The 16,781-nt window shown below is 38.6% G+C and overlaps 1 protein-coding gene across 1 annotated transcript in view; it reads right to left on the bottom strand.

The window, feature by feature from the left end:
* Nucleotides 1-2,131: 2,131 nt before the first annotated feature.
* Nucleotides 2,132-16,781, bottom strand: part of ACER3 (alkaline ceramidase 3) — a 56,250-nt gene continuing 41,600 nt past the window's right edge. The window contains exons 7-11 of the mRNA XM_036382729.1: nucleotides 16,293-16,351; nucleotides 12,844-12,945; nucleotides 10,349-10,453; nucleotides 8,808-8,853; nucleotides 2,132-8,300 (exon numbers count right to left, since the gene is read on the bottom strand). Coding sequence (XP_036238622.1) covers nucleotides 8,247-8,300; nucleotides 8,808-8,853; nucleotides 10,349-10,453; nucleotides 12,844-12,945; nucleotides 16,293-16,351 — 366 coding nt within the window. The 3' untranslated portion in view covers nucleotides 2,132-8,246. The remainder of the gene's footprint in view (nucleotides 8,301-8,807; nucleotides 8,854-10,348; nucleotides 10,454-12,843; nucleotides 12,946-16,292; nucleotides 16,352-16,781) is intronic.

The raw sequence follows: 16,781 nt of genomic DNA on the forward strand, positions 1-16,781 counted from the left end.
ACTTGGCCAGCCTATAAATATTAGGGGTTTGACATCAGTTTACATCAGCAGAGTAACTTGCTTAATTCCATTTCTGTGGGATCATGTGAGCTGCTGTTGATTAGCATTCACCTACCTGATTTCCAGGTTGAGAGATCAGAGTCAGCACCCACATTGTCCCAAGGTGTTGCTGGGTGCTGTGTCATGGGCACAAGGTCCACAGGACCTGCACACACTCCAGCTGGTCCCTGTGTTCACTCTATGTGTGTGTCAGGGCCACTAATTACTGCTAATTTCATTAAGTTGGTGTGTGCCTCTTCCATGCATTATAAAGTCAGTCTGAGTGAAGGTGATTAATGAGGTTGGATGTTTTTAGTAGCTATTTGTATTGCTGTAGCAGCTGGAAAGTGTCATGCACTGAGAGCCTTGGGTGTTGCATGTGAGCAAGGTGAGATATTCAGCTTGGGGGTGACTCACCTTGGAAAGGAGATTAGGAGCCAGGATGCTAAATTAACTATAGTGATTGCAAAATAGGTCTAAAGTAAATCCACAAAGTTTCTGCTTGTAGGTTGGGATGTTTTATCCATTGCACACAGTGCTTCACACAACATTAGTTCTGTCTTGGCAAATACAGAGTTTTATGTGTCCCTCTCATGCAAAAGGTGAATGAGGACATCATCCCAGCTCTGTTCCTGCTGAGGGTGCAAGGAACCTCTTCTTGAGCTCATCACATTATCTCCCCTTGGGTTACCAAGTTTGAATTCAGGCATTTGTCCTTGTCCTGCTTCTGTTGATCCTCTCTCATGCCAGCACAACCATGGTCCATGTCCCCATAGGGACCCATCAAAGAACCCCTCAAAAATGACCCACAGAAGAGACAGATCCACCACAGCTGCATTAGTAACTCCATTATCTTGTCCATCTCCATGAACTTAGGAACAAATATCCAGGCTGGATAGCTAGCTCCTCTGCTAACTCTCTCCATACAGCACCATGAACAGACAAACCTATGATTGGAGCCACAGGGATTTAAATGGTGCAAGTACAGACCTTCACTTTTAGCCTCTGAACAGGCTGAATTAAAAAAAAACAAACAAACCAAAACAACAACAACAATGAAAAAAAAAACAAGCACCAAAAAAAAAACCAAAACCAAGGGGGGAAGGAGAGAAATTAATAAAGCTGCAAGTAAATTGGCAGTCTTGACAGAGAATCATCAAGCTCAAAATTCAATTTTCTGTTTGGGAGGAGGGCTTTGACAGAACCACAGTGTTTTTATCCCCAGGGAAATTTCAAAGTATTACTCAGCTCTAGACCAGCCACAAGCTCAATATGCAAAGCTGGATTTCACCCAGCCTCAGAGTTCTGGCAATGCTTGTCTGCAGAGTCTGGATGTGCCTCTGTATGCAGCACCACTGAGGGGAGATGGCACAGCTTGCCCCAGCCATTACACCACTGGCTCTGAGGTTTGCTGCCCTGTGTCTTGGCCCCTGAATAGTTAACTTCACGTTGTCCCTGCAGATACACAGCTTCAAGAGAGATAAGCAGGAGAAAAAGGGGTCTCTGAGCACCTGGGAGAACAGCCAGGAGAGGAGAAAAAACCTTATGGTCATTACCAGACTCTGGCTGTCAGGGTGTGATGGGACTTGCTGGATTAGTGCCTGGTTGTCCACAATTCCTGCCTGGAAAGGTTCTGCCCTGCAGTGATTATCCTCCTCTCTCACTGAAAGGAACAGGAAAAGGCTGAAGCAAAGGCTGTGCAAATTGCACACTCTGGGCTGCCCACACATTCACCTGACTCCTGCCTTCTCCTCTCCCACCCATATCACCTATCTGCAGTCCCTTCTAACTGGTGTGTGCTGGGGAAGGCCTTTGAAGGGAAGATGGCCCTGCAGTGTTTACAGGCAACACTACACTCTGAGCAAGGCCCAGTGCCCAAAGGGCCCCAGCACAAGGCAAAGACTGGGGAACTCTACTGCCATGGAGGCTCTTGGCTGCAGGCAGGCAGCTTCCCCATCCATACAGGACACACAAATCCTGCTGTTGTACTTGCACGCCACTGGCCAAGATGTACAACCACCCATCTACTGATCAGCATCCAGATGAACCAACCAGCCCTGTGCAACACAGACGCCAAGAACCAGCTGGGAAATGTATTTAAAACAAAATTCTTTAATAGTTTGTACTATAAAGACACAAATTAGTGCTTGACTGCAGCATGAATAACAAATGAAACATATTAAATATTTCAAAGCTACTGTGCTTTGGAAAACAAGATATGCTGATACATATAAGCCTAATGTTGGTTACCAGCTGGTTTGGTAGGAAGAGTCAGTTCAGTGTATCAAAATTGTCAATAAGCATTTCTCAGTGTAGCTGTGTTCTACAAGTCAACTGCTACTCATCTGTCACAGTGTTATTACCTATCTGCAACAATGTACTGAATTTCAGGAAGAGAAACCCACTATGTTAGAACTCATCGTGTCAACGTTAGAAAGTTTGGTCAGGTAATGAACAGGAGATTTCATGTCCACTCCAGATGGACAGATGATGTTTGATCAGACTCTAACATCATCCTTGCATTACGCTGAGATCAACAATCAACATGACACAGTCAACGTCAATTTGGAAAATCAAAAGAAAAACTAGTTTCTGTTCAGTCTAAGGAGTAAATACTGCTTCTGTGCTTGAAACCCTCTCTTCCAAAATCCAGGGAATAGGATACACAAACAAAGTTCTTCCACATCTTTAATGTGGAAAACATTTTGGTACATAACTTGCTATGAGCCATTTTATTCAGGACTGTCTTTGGAGAAACATATATATGTTCCAGAGCTTTGGGGACAGAAGAAGGAATCTAAGATTGTGCTTATAGCTATTCCTGTGGACAAATAAGCAAAAGACTCTTTATCTTTCTTTGCATTTTTTAAGATTTTAACAATCTGCTCTTATCAATTTGTGTGATATATGTGCAAAAAACCCCCAAAATTGCAGGCACTGTTTCAGGGTCTCACATCAACTCTGAACTCAGTTCTTCTTAAATCTATAATTACATACTTAGTCAAACCTAAAAAATTTCAAGAAGTAAAATGGGAGAGTTCTGCAGTAAAGTAAGAGGTTCAGGCATTAAACCTGCCTCTCAAACTGTACATACAAATCCCCCTGTCCCCAGTCCTGTTTAGAGCATCTGGCTGGGAGCTCCAATATGGGGGCTCCACTCCAATACAGTGCTTGCTTGACTGCTGCACCCTCATCCTGCCTGTCACTGAACTCCACAACCCAAAATAAACACCTCCTGTACAGCTAAATCCCTCACCCAGCTTTCAGAGCCTGGAAAGATGCAACAGCATCAGGAAGGTGGGTAGCCAGGCTCAAGTTTGAGTCAGAGGCAGACACGTATTGGATAACTAACAGGAAAGCCACTAAAAATAGCACTGGGATTCCTGCAGAGGCAGGACTTAAAAAAAATATTGACCCCCACCTACCAAAGACTTTGTCTTAGAGACCTCAGGAGGAAACACAGCCCCAGCTCTCATAAAAGCCTTGTAACAATGAGATCAGGCACTTGGCAGCTGTAGGCAGTTGTGCGTGAGAAACTGAAGAAAGAAACCCAAAACCAATTTTAATAGTTACGTAGAAAGTTCTCTGTCTTTAGGTTACAGACTCTCAAACAAAGCTGGCAGAAGATAGGTCAGAAATGCATTCATTCATGTACAAAACATTTCCAAACATGTGTCATGTTCCATCCTCATAAAACCACCTCTAAGTCATCTACAATGAACTGAATGTAGCAGAAACTACATCACTTCTGTGGTGAAGAGAGCAGTAGTCAACATGGAAAGTTAAATGTATAAATAGCAAAACATTCAAGTATCTAAAGTGCAGATACCAGGAGGGTGGTTGACGTAATACTACGGGATTCTGTGCTTAATCTTTTGTTATTCTCTTTTCATGTAAGATTTCTTAATCTCCTTCTGGCTGTGCTCTGCTCATGTGTAATAAACTCTATCATTTATCCCTCTTCATGGTAAAGTCTCACAGTCAAACAGCACTTCGCAGTTAAAGCCTCCCACTGCCTACTTATAAAGTGCAGATGGGGTTTAAAGTAAACTGAAAGTTTTACCTGAATATGTTAATCTAAATTACAGGGCACACATTCCCCCAAAATGCATGTGTGTTCCTGAATTCTGATGTCTACTAAAGAAAACAGCATTGCTGCTCTGTTACAGCTCCTCTATACTGAATTGTTTCATCACCTGCTATTAAAATGCTGCAATATATCCACAGAGAGAAATAGGTTTTTAAAAACAGTATTACTGAAATTCTTGAATGCAGATTAAACAAGTTGATAGTGACTGTGAGAAACACTGGTAGTATTGGGAGGATTTTCTGTTGCTGAGATTCACATGGAAGCGTGTGATGAAAAAGACATTCAGCTGCTTGAAATGAAATGTTAGAAGCAAATACACAATTGGCCAAAAGAATCAACTGCATTTCAAATCATACAATTCAGCTTTAGCCAAGCAAGACAGCACAGAACAGGATTAAAAGAGAATTAAAACCAATTAAAGAGCAATATTTTCCACTATATCCCTCCCAGAGATTTCACTACACCTGTCTGAAGTCCTCCTACTCGAATCTCTCTCTAAAGCAGTCAGATTTACACAAAGATGAGTGGCAGACTGAGCACAGGCTGTGGGTGACAGACACCAAAAAAGTGAGGATATTTACAGGCAGTGAGCAGAGTCAGCCAGGAATCAATACAGCACCATTGCCACTCGCAGGGGCTGCACAGGCTAAGTCAGGCTGCTCTGATGTGCACACATTCAGGTAAATGTAATTAAGGGCACAGGTATGGTACAATACATGACAGAGGTAGACTGGCAAGTGGTAACACTGCATATTCCAACTCTGACTGGAGGGAGTTTTTAAACACCCATGGGCAGCACAGCAGCCCTTTGCTAACAGAAAAACCATTAAGATGAAGTCTGGAGATGACTAATGCTGCCTTTGAAACATGGATGAGATTCCTCCTCACTGGAGAGTGCATATCTTGAGCTGTATCTAAAAAATCTAAATTCCCAGAATTAGGTATGGGTTTGATCTGTACTGTGAGAGTAATTTTGAAGTTTTTCCTCTTATTTCCAAGAAAGAATTTTTCAGCTCATGGGCTGCAGAGCTACTTACTGCTCATCTGTGTCAAATTGATGGTCGTATGGTGGCAGATTTCCTGGTTCTTTATAGATGTTAAGGAATAGAAGAGTTCATTGTTATCAAGTCTGTCCAACACATCCTGCAGACACCTGCTACTTCCATAATTCTCTTTAAGTAGCTGTTGTCTGAATCCTACTCAAAAAATAGGATCACACATGACTTACTAAGATGTAGTGCAGGAAAAGTTTGTGATATACTGCTCTAAGGTCTGTAGAAAAAAAATCAACATTGTCACACAAGCAATATAAATAAAAAGCAATTAACAGACATTTAACATATTACAGGAGTAAGAATGTATGTCTTTCCAGGCACTAGAAAAGGCAGTCTGAATTTCAATGACATGTAGTTAAAACTGGCTTGTCATTTTCAATATCACTCACAAGATCAGTAAGGCAGTCAAACCAAAGCACCCATGATTTCAGATTATTTATGCTAAGAAGGATACACAAGTAAATTACATTCCTCAGGGTCTAATATAACCTGTTGAAAGAAAGGCTGCTGGCAGGGTGGTAGAGGTGTGCATGTTTTTGCTCATTTGGAATGCAGGAAGAAGCCAATTTGCATTTTTTTAAGAAAAAAACAACAACAAACAATACATAAATGAAAAACTAACAACACTATAAAATTAAAATATGAGCTTTTCATATTTTTAAAATCCTGACAATTCAATCCAACAATATCTGAACCCCCATCACAGACTTCCTAGTAGCAAATGTGTAGAAGAATCAACAAATATCTTTAAAATATACTATTGTAGAGATGCCTGATCAATAAGAAAGTGGCTTTTCAAGACACTCTGGTTCTTGCAATTAATTAACTAAACAGAGTGCCCAGATCCTTCAGTAACAAAACTAAGGCCACTAAAATACAGGTTTTTTTTCCATTTCCATAAAAATAGTATCATACCAAGCAGATGTCACAAGTGACTGTTGATATGTCTTGCTGCTGCGCTGCTTCTCTTACGAGACTCCTTCCCTAACTTATGAACACATGTAAACATACTAAATAAGAAAATGGGATACAGTGTGTGGAAAAATGCTTGAGAAAGCCTGGAGGTGAACAGGCAGGCACTTATTTTCAAGCTACATTTTTGAAACAGTTCTCATATCTCTTTACAAAAAATATACCTTCTGGATATTTAAAGACACCTGATACATAACAGCTTTTTCCTACCTCTGTGCTGGTTCTGCTAACTTCTTTCAGTCTGAAGAGCACTCAAATTTCCCAGCACAGATGCTGACCTTGTCTATGGAACTGGAGCCTACTGATATCAAAGCTGATCTAAAATCACCCTTCAGGTGTCTTTATAGGGTGTACAGGTTGAAATGCACTGCTATCAGCATGTGCTTAAACCTCATTGAACTCACTCAAGGTTAAGTATCTTTTTCCAACGCAGTTTGGGGTTATTTGTTCTCAAGGGTCCAGGCTTGTAACATAACAGAAGCCACTTTTAATTTGGAGGTTCACATCAGTAGAAGAGTTACTGATGGATGTGAGAGATGCAGAGAAATTGCAAACAGAGAAAAGAGACCATTTTAGCCAGCACTGATTGTTCAATAGTCAGGACTCTGAGACCTGGGAAACAGCTTTACAGCTATATTACCATGCTTTGCTGCTGTGAGCACATTGTAAATCAATACAAAATGGGATTTTGGATCAGTCTGAGTGTTTCCCTTTTTTTCCTCATGGCAAGAAGGATAAATCCCTCAGAGCATCAAAAGCAGACAAAAATTGCATAGAATGGCGGCAAGTAGGCACAGAGATAGACTCTGTTTGTTGCCCCAAAATTAAGAGCATCAAAATCACAGCCTTCATATGAGGTATATTTTGAAAAACTGTGTTAGTTTAATGTTTTCTTTAAATTTACTTACTAACTTTCATCAGCTGGGTAGATAAAAATTGCAGAAAACAGGGTTTGCCCTCCTCATTAATCCCCTAAGTCTGGTTTTAAAAGGTGGTCAGCTTTCTCATAGACTAAGCACGTGACAGATTAAAAGCAAGCAAAGCACTGCCCCTTGTATTTGGAGATATCCTCAGCCTCAGTCTTGTCCTTTACTCCTCCTTCAAAGTTTCTGAATAAGAAGATGCTTCTGAAAGTCCCACCAATATTTAAGACTTGTAAAGTAAGAAGATGATGAATTCAAGGCTGAACTAGAGCACATCTAAGGTGTTTGTCAATCTGTAGTATGAATGGGAAGTTAAAGAAAGGGATAGAAAAGTTAGGTATGTAAATAACAATTACAAAAAAATAAAAAAGACTGTTTCTTATGTTTCTACAGACACTCCACATGTTTGCAATGAATCACTGGTCAAAAAATTAGGAACTGAGCTCCCAGACACAAACAGGAACACCTATAACGCTTCACCATTTCAGTATCTTCTGCTGGTCACACTTTGGGACATCCTCCATGATGAACCTCTCACTTGGACTAAAGAGAAAACAAGCTTGGTACAAAATGAACTAAATGGCACAGGTATCCCAACCGTTTTGCTTCAAATATAAATTGCAAAGGAGGCTGTGGAAAAGCAAGGTAGAATAAAGGCCTAAATCAACCATTACATACTTCATTAATCGTATAAAAGTGCAAGGTTAAAGTAGTTTGGGTTAAGCATTCAGTTCACTATAGGCCACACAGATGCTTAGCTTGGCCATCAACGGCCTAGTTTTGTCATTCAGTTACTAATATTAGTTTAGACCACAGAAAGAACAAAAACTGAATGAAAAAACGTATGCAATCCACTTCAAAAATGGTTAGTTTTCTGTGACCAGCACGAAATATTACCTCAATATCATCAGCTGTACAATATATACATAACACCCTTGTGTCTTAATCTTTGTTTTAACAACTTAGAATAAAGCTGTACTAAGTGCTATTTCCCTAGTGTGCCAGCTCTTTGCTCTGTTCCAGCCGACTGGCCTCGCAGCACAGAGAAGTCCTTTAATAGCAATGGTACTTGGATTGATCCAGAATTTTGACACTTCAGCCAGAGCAACTGTTGAAATGCTTTATTCAGCCAGGCCAGGTGATCGTGTGCGGCTGCCCAGGGCTCAGTCAAAGGTTCTTGGGTGGCTCCACAAGAAGAACAGGCCATATTCCAAAAAGAAACTGTCAAAAGAAAAATAGGAATAGAGGAAAGATTCCTTGGAACATTGTTTCTTGGAACTGAAACCAAAAACTATTGAACATAATCTAATGATAGGATGAAAGGGGAATGGCTTTAGAATGAAAGAGATTAAGTTCAGATTGGATTTTAAGAAGAAATTCTTTACTTTGAGAGTGGTGAAATACTGGCACGGGTTGCCCAGAGAAGCTGTGGATGTTCCACTCCTGGAAATGTTCAAGGCCAGGTTGCAGTACTCTAAGGGCTCTGAGTAACCTGGTCTAGTGGAAAGGGTCCCTTCCCATGGCAGGGGGCTGAATCTAGATAATCACTGAGGTCCCTTCCACTCCAAACCATTCTGTGATTCTAGGAAAATTTCAACTCCATTTCTTGGGATGTAAGCAGAAGTCAAAGACAGTACCCTAACAGGCATAATTATTGAGCCCCACCAACAGTTCAAAGCACAAGATATCCAAATGTACATTAATAAATACAAAATACAGCTTGCTTACCTTCACCTTTGGCCTGTGTTTCAGGAAAAGTGTCCTTGTATATAAACTGAGGAGAAGGAAAAAAGCATGCTTAAAATTTCAAGTATAAGACAGCATATAAAATAAGGATGTCCTGATCCCAGTTTTATTTTCCAACTATAAAAGAATTGTTTCTGTGATTGCAGAGCTACCCATTCTGCCTAGATTTAGTCAATACAGGAGATGTTAACTCCCAGTAAATCCCCCTGTAGCAGACTAATCAGCAAAATAATTTACCTTATCACCTATGTGGGGAGAAAGAAAGAAACCCTGAGAGGTAAAAAAAAAAACCAACCAAAAAACCCCCAGGGACTGGGATCTGTAATTTTAGAAGGATGAAATTAAATCAGTGTACCACAAAATACAGCAGATGTTAAAGGAGGGAAAAAGCAGCACAGCTTGATTCTATATCTTATTTTTGTTCTTAGATGCTTTCTCCTCTCAGTCAATCTTTTCCTGTGAATGACCTCACATTTTTTTAAAAGGCAATGCCACTTTGTGGCATGTTGGAAAAACCTTGCCTATGCTTGATTCCTGCAAGGAATTTTCTTTAAAATATTACCTCAAGCTCTTTAGAGTAGCAGACAACCTGTAAACTAAAATGGAGCAACTGTTTTCCATATACCTTGACATATTTCTGTGTATATATACATTTACATATATGTAGGCAAATATGTTTGCATATATATACTCAAAATGTAACAATGAGCTATCAGGTCATCTAATGGAAATGTACTTATCCTTGCATTTTCCTTTTATTAGGTATTTTAACATCTGACAAAAAAGGTGAATACCATGTTAGATGTAGAAAAATTGATATATAATCAAGTTCTCAACTAAATAGGATGTAAACATAAAACAGACATTCTCTTTGTTATTGTTAAGTGGTAAAATTTTATTTAATTAGCTGATGAACAAACTGCAGAAATTCTTCAGATTTCAGTTTACATTCTATTCTTGCCCCTGATTCCAATAGATGGTGGTATAGAGCAAAAATGTGAAAAATCTGCTGGCTCCAGACTTGCTAACTTACATTCTTGTTTAAGCCCTTTAGAGAACAGCTCCTCTAAAACTACTTCAGCCATCACCTTGTGCACTACAGCAGTATCCCTGCTGGTTTTCAGGAGTGATGGTGCCTATCAAAAGGTTTGTTAAGCTCCTAAATTTAAACATGTTTAAGTACTTCAGGATTGCTGCTCAAGAACAGACAAGTATTAATGGCTTACATTCTGAAATTAATATACTGTCAAATAGTTTTGGTTTAACGGCCACAGGCTTCCCATTTCTGAATTAAATTTTCTTGAAGAATCATGACTATTTAAAGACTAGTGATTACATTTTGAAAAATATAGATTAGTTTTAAGAGAGTTTTTAGATCAGTTACGAAGAGGAAAGAAAACAGTACACCAGTTTAATAAGTCATTTTCCTGCTCTTCTGGATGGTACAACATTCTGAAGTACATCTGAACCTGAGCAAACTTGTAAGATCTCTGTGAACTTCCAGTTTAGAAAACATTTCTTACCTTAGAAGGATATGAAGGTAAGAACCCAGGCCTGTGAGAATATGCCACCATGCATGAAATTGTGTCACAGCTCCCACCACAGGAGGCATCTTCTCTCGTAATGCTCTGAAAGAAAGGAATACCATGCAATGGAATAGTTTTTCCCAGCTAAGCAATCTCAAATCACAATGTTGTATTATCAGATCACACATTATTGTTTCCATATCTCAGGCATGTGCTGGATAGGTGAGGCTTTATGGAGTCAAGCTTTCAGCAGGTGAGGAGCAGCAGTAGTTACACTGCCAGTACACAGAAATATCAGCAAACCGACTTTCTTATACATTTAAAGAAAACAGACATTTCCTCATATGATGAGTGACCAATTGCTTCTGGACTCAAATTTCAGGGAATGTATTTGTGGCATCCCACAGTCCCAAATGAATCCTACCATTCTCCTCCACAAAACCCAATAGGATGAAATGTTGAGTTTAAGGTCCAAGAGAGGAAATGAGATGTATCAGACATCATCACTTTAAATCTGGCAATCACACCACCTATTCTGCAGGTACATGGAAGCTCAACTTGCCTTTATCTGTTGGACTCTTAAAACAGGGACAAAAGGGGTGTTTAGTGAGGAAGCAATTAAAGGAGAGGGCCTGAAATATTCCACCAACATGCTTTGTATTTTGTAGTTATGGGATGTGAGCAACTTGGGAAGGGGCTAAGGGATGGAGATAAAGAAATAAAGAGAAGGAACTACATTGCTCTTATTTCTCCTGCTCATTAGGCTTCTGCAAATAATGCCTATTTTGGTTGATGATGGAGGAACTGTTTGCATCTGCTGGTCTTTTTTTCCACTTTAATTTCACTTGTCAAAGTAAAAAGTGGAAAACAACGATTGCAAGTGTTAGACAAGAAAAATCTGCAGCTCCTGGAATACGTCCTTACTGCTTGATATTACAGTGCTTGGTCCAAAGCTGCTCAGTCACAAATATTAGCACAAAGCTCCAATTGAGTCAGCCCAGCAATGACACAGTGGAACATGCAGCCTGGCACAACCTTTGAGCCTTTGGATGGCAGGAAATTTCAAAGCTCAAATTCAAAAATGTGTGGTTCCAACCAGAGAAACTGAGTGCTACAGATTTTTTGCTATTTTGATTTTTTTTAAATAAGCCGCAGATTTACTGAAATATGGAACAAAAAACCCTGAATCAAAACCCAGTTTTGAACTTTAAAACCAAACAGAGCAGGTAGGTGGATGATTCACAAGCTAGACATTCAGAGAATAAAGAATTTCAAGGGATTCAAATGTATTTTCTCCAAAGGTTCAAATTATAATACCTCCTGGAGAAATCCAAGGCTCTGCAGATGTCTGACTAAAGCTAGTAAACAAGCATTTTTTTTTTTCTAGCACCATAACCACACAAGTATTACAAGAAAGATGCTAACACTTTTTCCCCTTATGAAATGAGGATGAAGAAAGTGCCTCAGCAGCTGGTGTCATTTTTGGGCCTAGGAACCAGTTCAAAATCTCCATGGACCCACAACAGCTCAGCAGGTTTGGTGAATTGGAGGTTGTGATCTCACCAGTGACGTGAGGCAGCTGCAAAAATCAACCCTGATGCCAATATTTGCAAAGTAACTGTAAACCCAGGCCAAATGATTGGGCCAAACCCAGCACAGTTACTTGTGCTGCCAAATAACTACTCTATCCCATCTGTATCAAGTGCTCCTAGGGATGAGGATCATGTATTATATTAATTTTTAAGAAGTTTAAAGAATATTCTGTTGGAATTAACTTTCAGTTGGCTTAACCTAGCACAGGTATTGAAAAGCCAGAAGGGATGGAAAACTTAGACTTCTTTACAGCACACTGTTATTTGGCTCTGACAAACCAGCCTACTAGGACAATTCTGTACAACACAGATTCCGTGGCATAACAGTGTTTCAAACTGTCAAAAATGTATTTTTCTAGATGCTAGGATTAACCTTTCCATCTCCTTCAGCTTGCTGAACAACACATGAATTGCAACTAAGTGCTGTTCATTGGTAACATGGATATTGAAATAGGTATTTCTTGAACAGTTGTAGTAGAAGTAGTTCTGCATATCTTCTTTAAAATGCAGAACTACTGGTTTTGATATTTTTGTAGGAAATGCAAGAGCAGAAAAAACCCCAAATGAGCAGGCTAAAACCACGTTCAGATGAAATCAAGTCTGAATAGCAGGCTTTAGTCATCCACATATCCTCAAAATTACTTGTGACATTATTTATCTCAGTTTAATTTGAAGTTAAAGAGAAATTAAAAAAAATCTATAAATGGTTAAAAAAATCTAAAAACTCCTTGAGTTGAGTGCTGACTCTAGTCATGAGCAATCTGCATAAAGCCTCATGGATGTTTTGTAGGCAGTATACCATACATACAATGAGATGGACTTGAATATGCACCTCAGAAATAATCCAATCTTTATACTTAAATGCTATTAGGAGCTATCCAGACAAGTGAAAAGACTCACCTCAATTTATCACAGAAAATGTTGTCCACATTCCAGAGAAAAAATCCCATTAAAAATACAGTCAAAGATGTATATCCTAAACCTCTAAGCCATGGGTATACCCTAGGGAGAGAAATAATGCAAAGTTTAGTTCAGAATGGTTAAAGATACAGAAATATACTAATATATACTACACTAAATATGTGTAAATACAGAAATGCTGTTATATGTAAATAAAATTCTTTATCAATTTGGTTTTTCCCTCAAAAGAAAAAAATATCAACTTCAAATTTCATCTGTTTAAATACTGTATTTTACTTCTCTCTCCTGATCTCATATTCTCTGACACTGTTCTTTTACTTTTACTTCTATAATTATACATGTTTTCCTAAATAATGCACTCTCTGAGTGAAGCCAAAAAGTGGGAAAACTAAAGTTGGCTAAAATGTACTCATTCTTCAGTCCTGTGTATATTCTTTCATTAAATAAAAAAAAAGAAAAAAAATATCTGTTACCAAATAGGACTCTCCTTCCCAAAAGAAGAGGGTGTCTGCCAAGAGATGATATCTCTATACTAGGGAATTTGTATATATATGGTCTTTCAAAATTACTCTTTTGTCAGTGTAGACCACCATGACCAACAACTAACCAAATGAATGGTATTAAACCCCAGTACTTTTATGTTCATCTTTTAGTTGGATGCTACTGGGAATAGAAAAATGTCAATTTAATTTTAGCAGAAAAAAAAATTTCTTCATGATATGTAAAACACACTGAAGAATCAGATGCAAGAAAGTGCATCATTAATAAATTTACTTTTCCAATCTACATTCGGGTTGAACCATGAAATTCTAAACTTCCTACATGGAAGGCTTCTTTCCCACTAATAAGACAAGTCCAAAAGCAAAACCAAATCCAACCCTGAAAGGCTGCCATGAAATACTGTTCAAGTTATTTTTAAGCATTATGAATGCACAGTTGACATTCTGGATTAAAACACATTCTTGAGCTGCCTTTTCCTCCACTGTGTGTGTTACAGCACATTTCAGAGCTGTGAGCACTGGGAACCAAAATGCGCAAAACACAACAGGTAGCTTGCCCTGTGGAGGAGGCTCTAATCAGATACAAGCTGTACATATTTACAAATTGATTGCCAATATAAACTAGCAAAATTATTATTGGTTTAGTCTAATAAATGTGTGGAGCACCATGCAGTACATGGCCAAGACTACACTGTAATATTACCCCCTCAGTGCTCCAGAGGCATAAGCAAGACCATATTATATATGGTCTGACACAACAGAGCACTAAATAGTATATTGGACATGCTGGTAATTAGGTAATTATAGCTGGAATTATTGAGGAATAAACAGTGGTGTTTTGTGAAGGAATCAACTGGCACCACTTATTAACAGGGAACATGCTTTGTGAACAGAGAACAACATTTGCCCAGTTGCAATCTTGGGAGGAAATAGACCTAAGAAAGGGATGAAAAGTGTGGGGGGAAGAGGCAGGAAGAGGAACAACTGGTGAGGATAGGATGAGGTAGTAGCCTGGAAGGAATAACGTGCTGTTCTTTGGAATTTTTACTGTAATCTCAGAGTGGCTTCAAAGCCCACACTAAGAAATGTGAGTGATAGGAAGTGAAGATACAAAAAACAAGCAGAAATCAGGATCAGTATGTAAGCTGGAAAAGGCTTGGACAAGTGCTAGCACTACTGATGGAAATATAGGAATATGTTCTAGCCGTGCAGAGAAAGTAAACCCAAAAGTGTGCTTGGGGATGAATTTTAGAGAAAATAAAGGGTACCTTCAGGTTGGCAGAGCTTCTCTAGCAGAACTAATTTAAAATTAGTAGTAGTTTAGTTAAAATTTAGAAGTAGTTTAAACCTACTTCTCTTCCCATCCCAACTTTCTACCCAGTTTGCATAGTAACACCAACAAGGGAAGTTAGTCTCTGTAGGGTGCTGATTCAATGAAGTGATCAAGCTAATTAAGAATATACACTCCAAGCCCCTAGAACTGAAGTGAAAAGTCGGTAGGACTTCAGACACAGACTTGGCTGGAGCAAAACAATCAGTGATACTTTGAGAGGGAAGGTGGTGATGTTATTGATAAAGACAGACGACTATGAAATGTTTCAGAAATAATGAGAAAGCATAACTGTGGAATTTGCAGATGTAGAAAAATAGAAGGCCCAAGAGTTTGTCTACACAGACAGAAAGAAATTTAATCTAAAAGACTAGAACTGTGTTAAATCCTTGAATAAGGACAAAATTAAAATGACTTCAATTTGATTCAATTTAGTTCCCCTTGGAGGTGAATTAACATAGTATCACTTAAGATCTCTAGGCAAGGATTAAAATTTCCAGTCCATAGGTTTAAAAAGTGCCTTTAAATTGATGATTGCTTCTGAAGCTGCAACACACTATCAGTTTTAAGTTCTTGCTTAATAAAAATGGCTGTGAACATTTGCACTTGGTCTGTGGGAATTTCTTGGGGAAAGCCAAACCACATGAACTGAAATGGCAATTGGAAGGTGATTCAATGAATGTACTTGATCCTTGTGAGTCTCTTCCAACTCAGAATATTTGAGGATTCTATAATACTTCAAATTCACATTTTGTTAAATTCTTCCTTGTGTTCCTGAACAGACACGTGTGGAACTTGAAACAAAGTTTAACAAAAAGCACATTTAAAATGACGACAGAAATAAGTAATTTTCAGAAGCAATCCCCAAATGCATGAGAACACCAAATATTCACAGGAGATAGACAGAAATGGGCAACCAACTGAGGCCCTGAGAGCTAAAGGTATGTGTTTACTTCAATATGATTAAATTCCATTTTCCTTCCATTTACCTCCCTTTTACAGACCATTTTTAGAGTCTGTGCTCTAATGATTCTAATGCTTCTCAGTGTCTCCTAGCACTTTTAATACCTTTTGTTTGTTACAGTTTTAATTTCAATTTCATAGCATTATGCCTGACTTTATCCAATCAAAACTCTAAGAAAAACTATCATGTGTCATTATTTTTTAAATACTTGAGCAGGGAAGAGGAAAGGAAATTACTAAGTGATGTTTCCACTCTCAAGTCTTAGTCTTAGCACTCTCCCAGTATTATTGTTAGAGTTTGGACACTAGCAATAGATTTCACACTACCCAGCAATAAGAAGACCAGCTCCATTTCTGTTTAAATCCCAGTCTAACAGTTGAAGCCACCAGCAGAACACCTGACAGTAAACACTGATCATAAGTGTAGAAATCTCAGTTTAGTTTAATGTTATCACAGTGGCTTCAAAAAAGTGCAAGGTGATGAGCCAAACCCTTTTAACCCAGGGGAGCCCAGGAGCTAACATTATGTACGTAGTTAAAGAAATTCTCCCATTGCCAATTTCTCATGTTAAGCTGACAAAAAAGCTGCAAATACTATGTTGTAACTTACAATGCTGAATTAAATGGTTACTTACCATAACACTATATAAACAGATCTTAGAACTATGATGGAAACTAGTGTTCCATACATGATCTGAAAATTAAAAAAAGAGATAAAATTCAGCAGTTGGGTTCAAGAGACCTTATAAAATACTCCAGGAGTAAAAACTTTTGAAGCCTCTGTTTGTTTGTTATTTTATTTTTACATGTCAGTAAAATAGCATTCCTTCTAACTTATCTCCAGAAAGCCTTCTGTTAAAGTTTCAAATAAAAGTGTGATTACAAAGCATGTCCTTTATACAATTACAGGCAAAGTCAGTTCCACTGTTCTGAATTAGAAAGCAAACACTAGATGGCACTCAGAAAGCATCCTGAAATCAAAAATGGTGACCAACCCCTATTATCTCTTCTCTCTCTGTGCATTTTAGCCCAGGATTGTGCAAGCATCAGCTAAAGCTGTTTTTGAAAGCTATACTTCTTTCATTGATACTTGATTAATATGTTTTCCTGAAAGTAAACATCTG

Source organism: Molothrus ater, chromosome 2, assembly GCF_012460135.2.
Source record: "Molothrus ater isolate BHLD 08-10-18 breed brown headed cowbird chromosome 2, BPBGC_Mater_1.1, whole genome shotgun sequence".
In the NCBI taxonomy this organism is placed as follows: Eukaryota; Metazoa; Chordata; class Aves; order Passeriformes; family Icteridae; genus Molothrus; species Molothrus ater.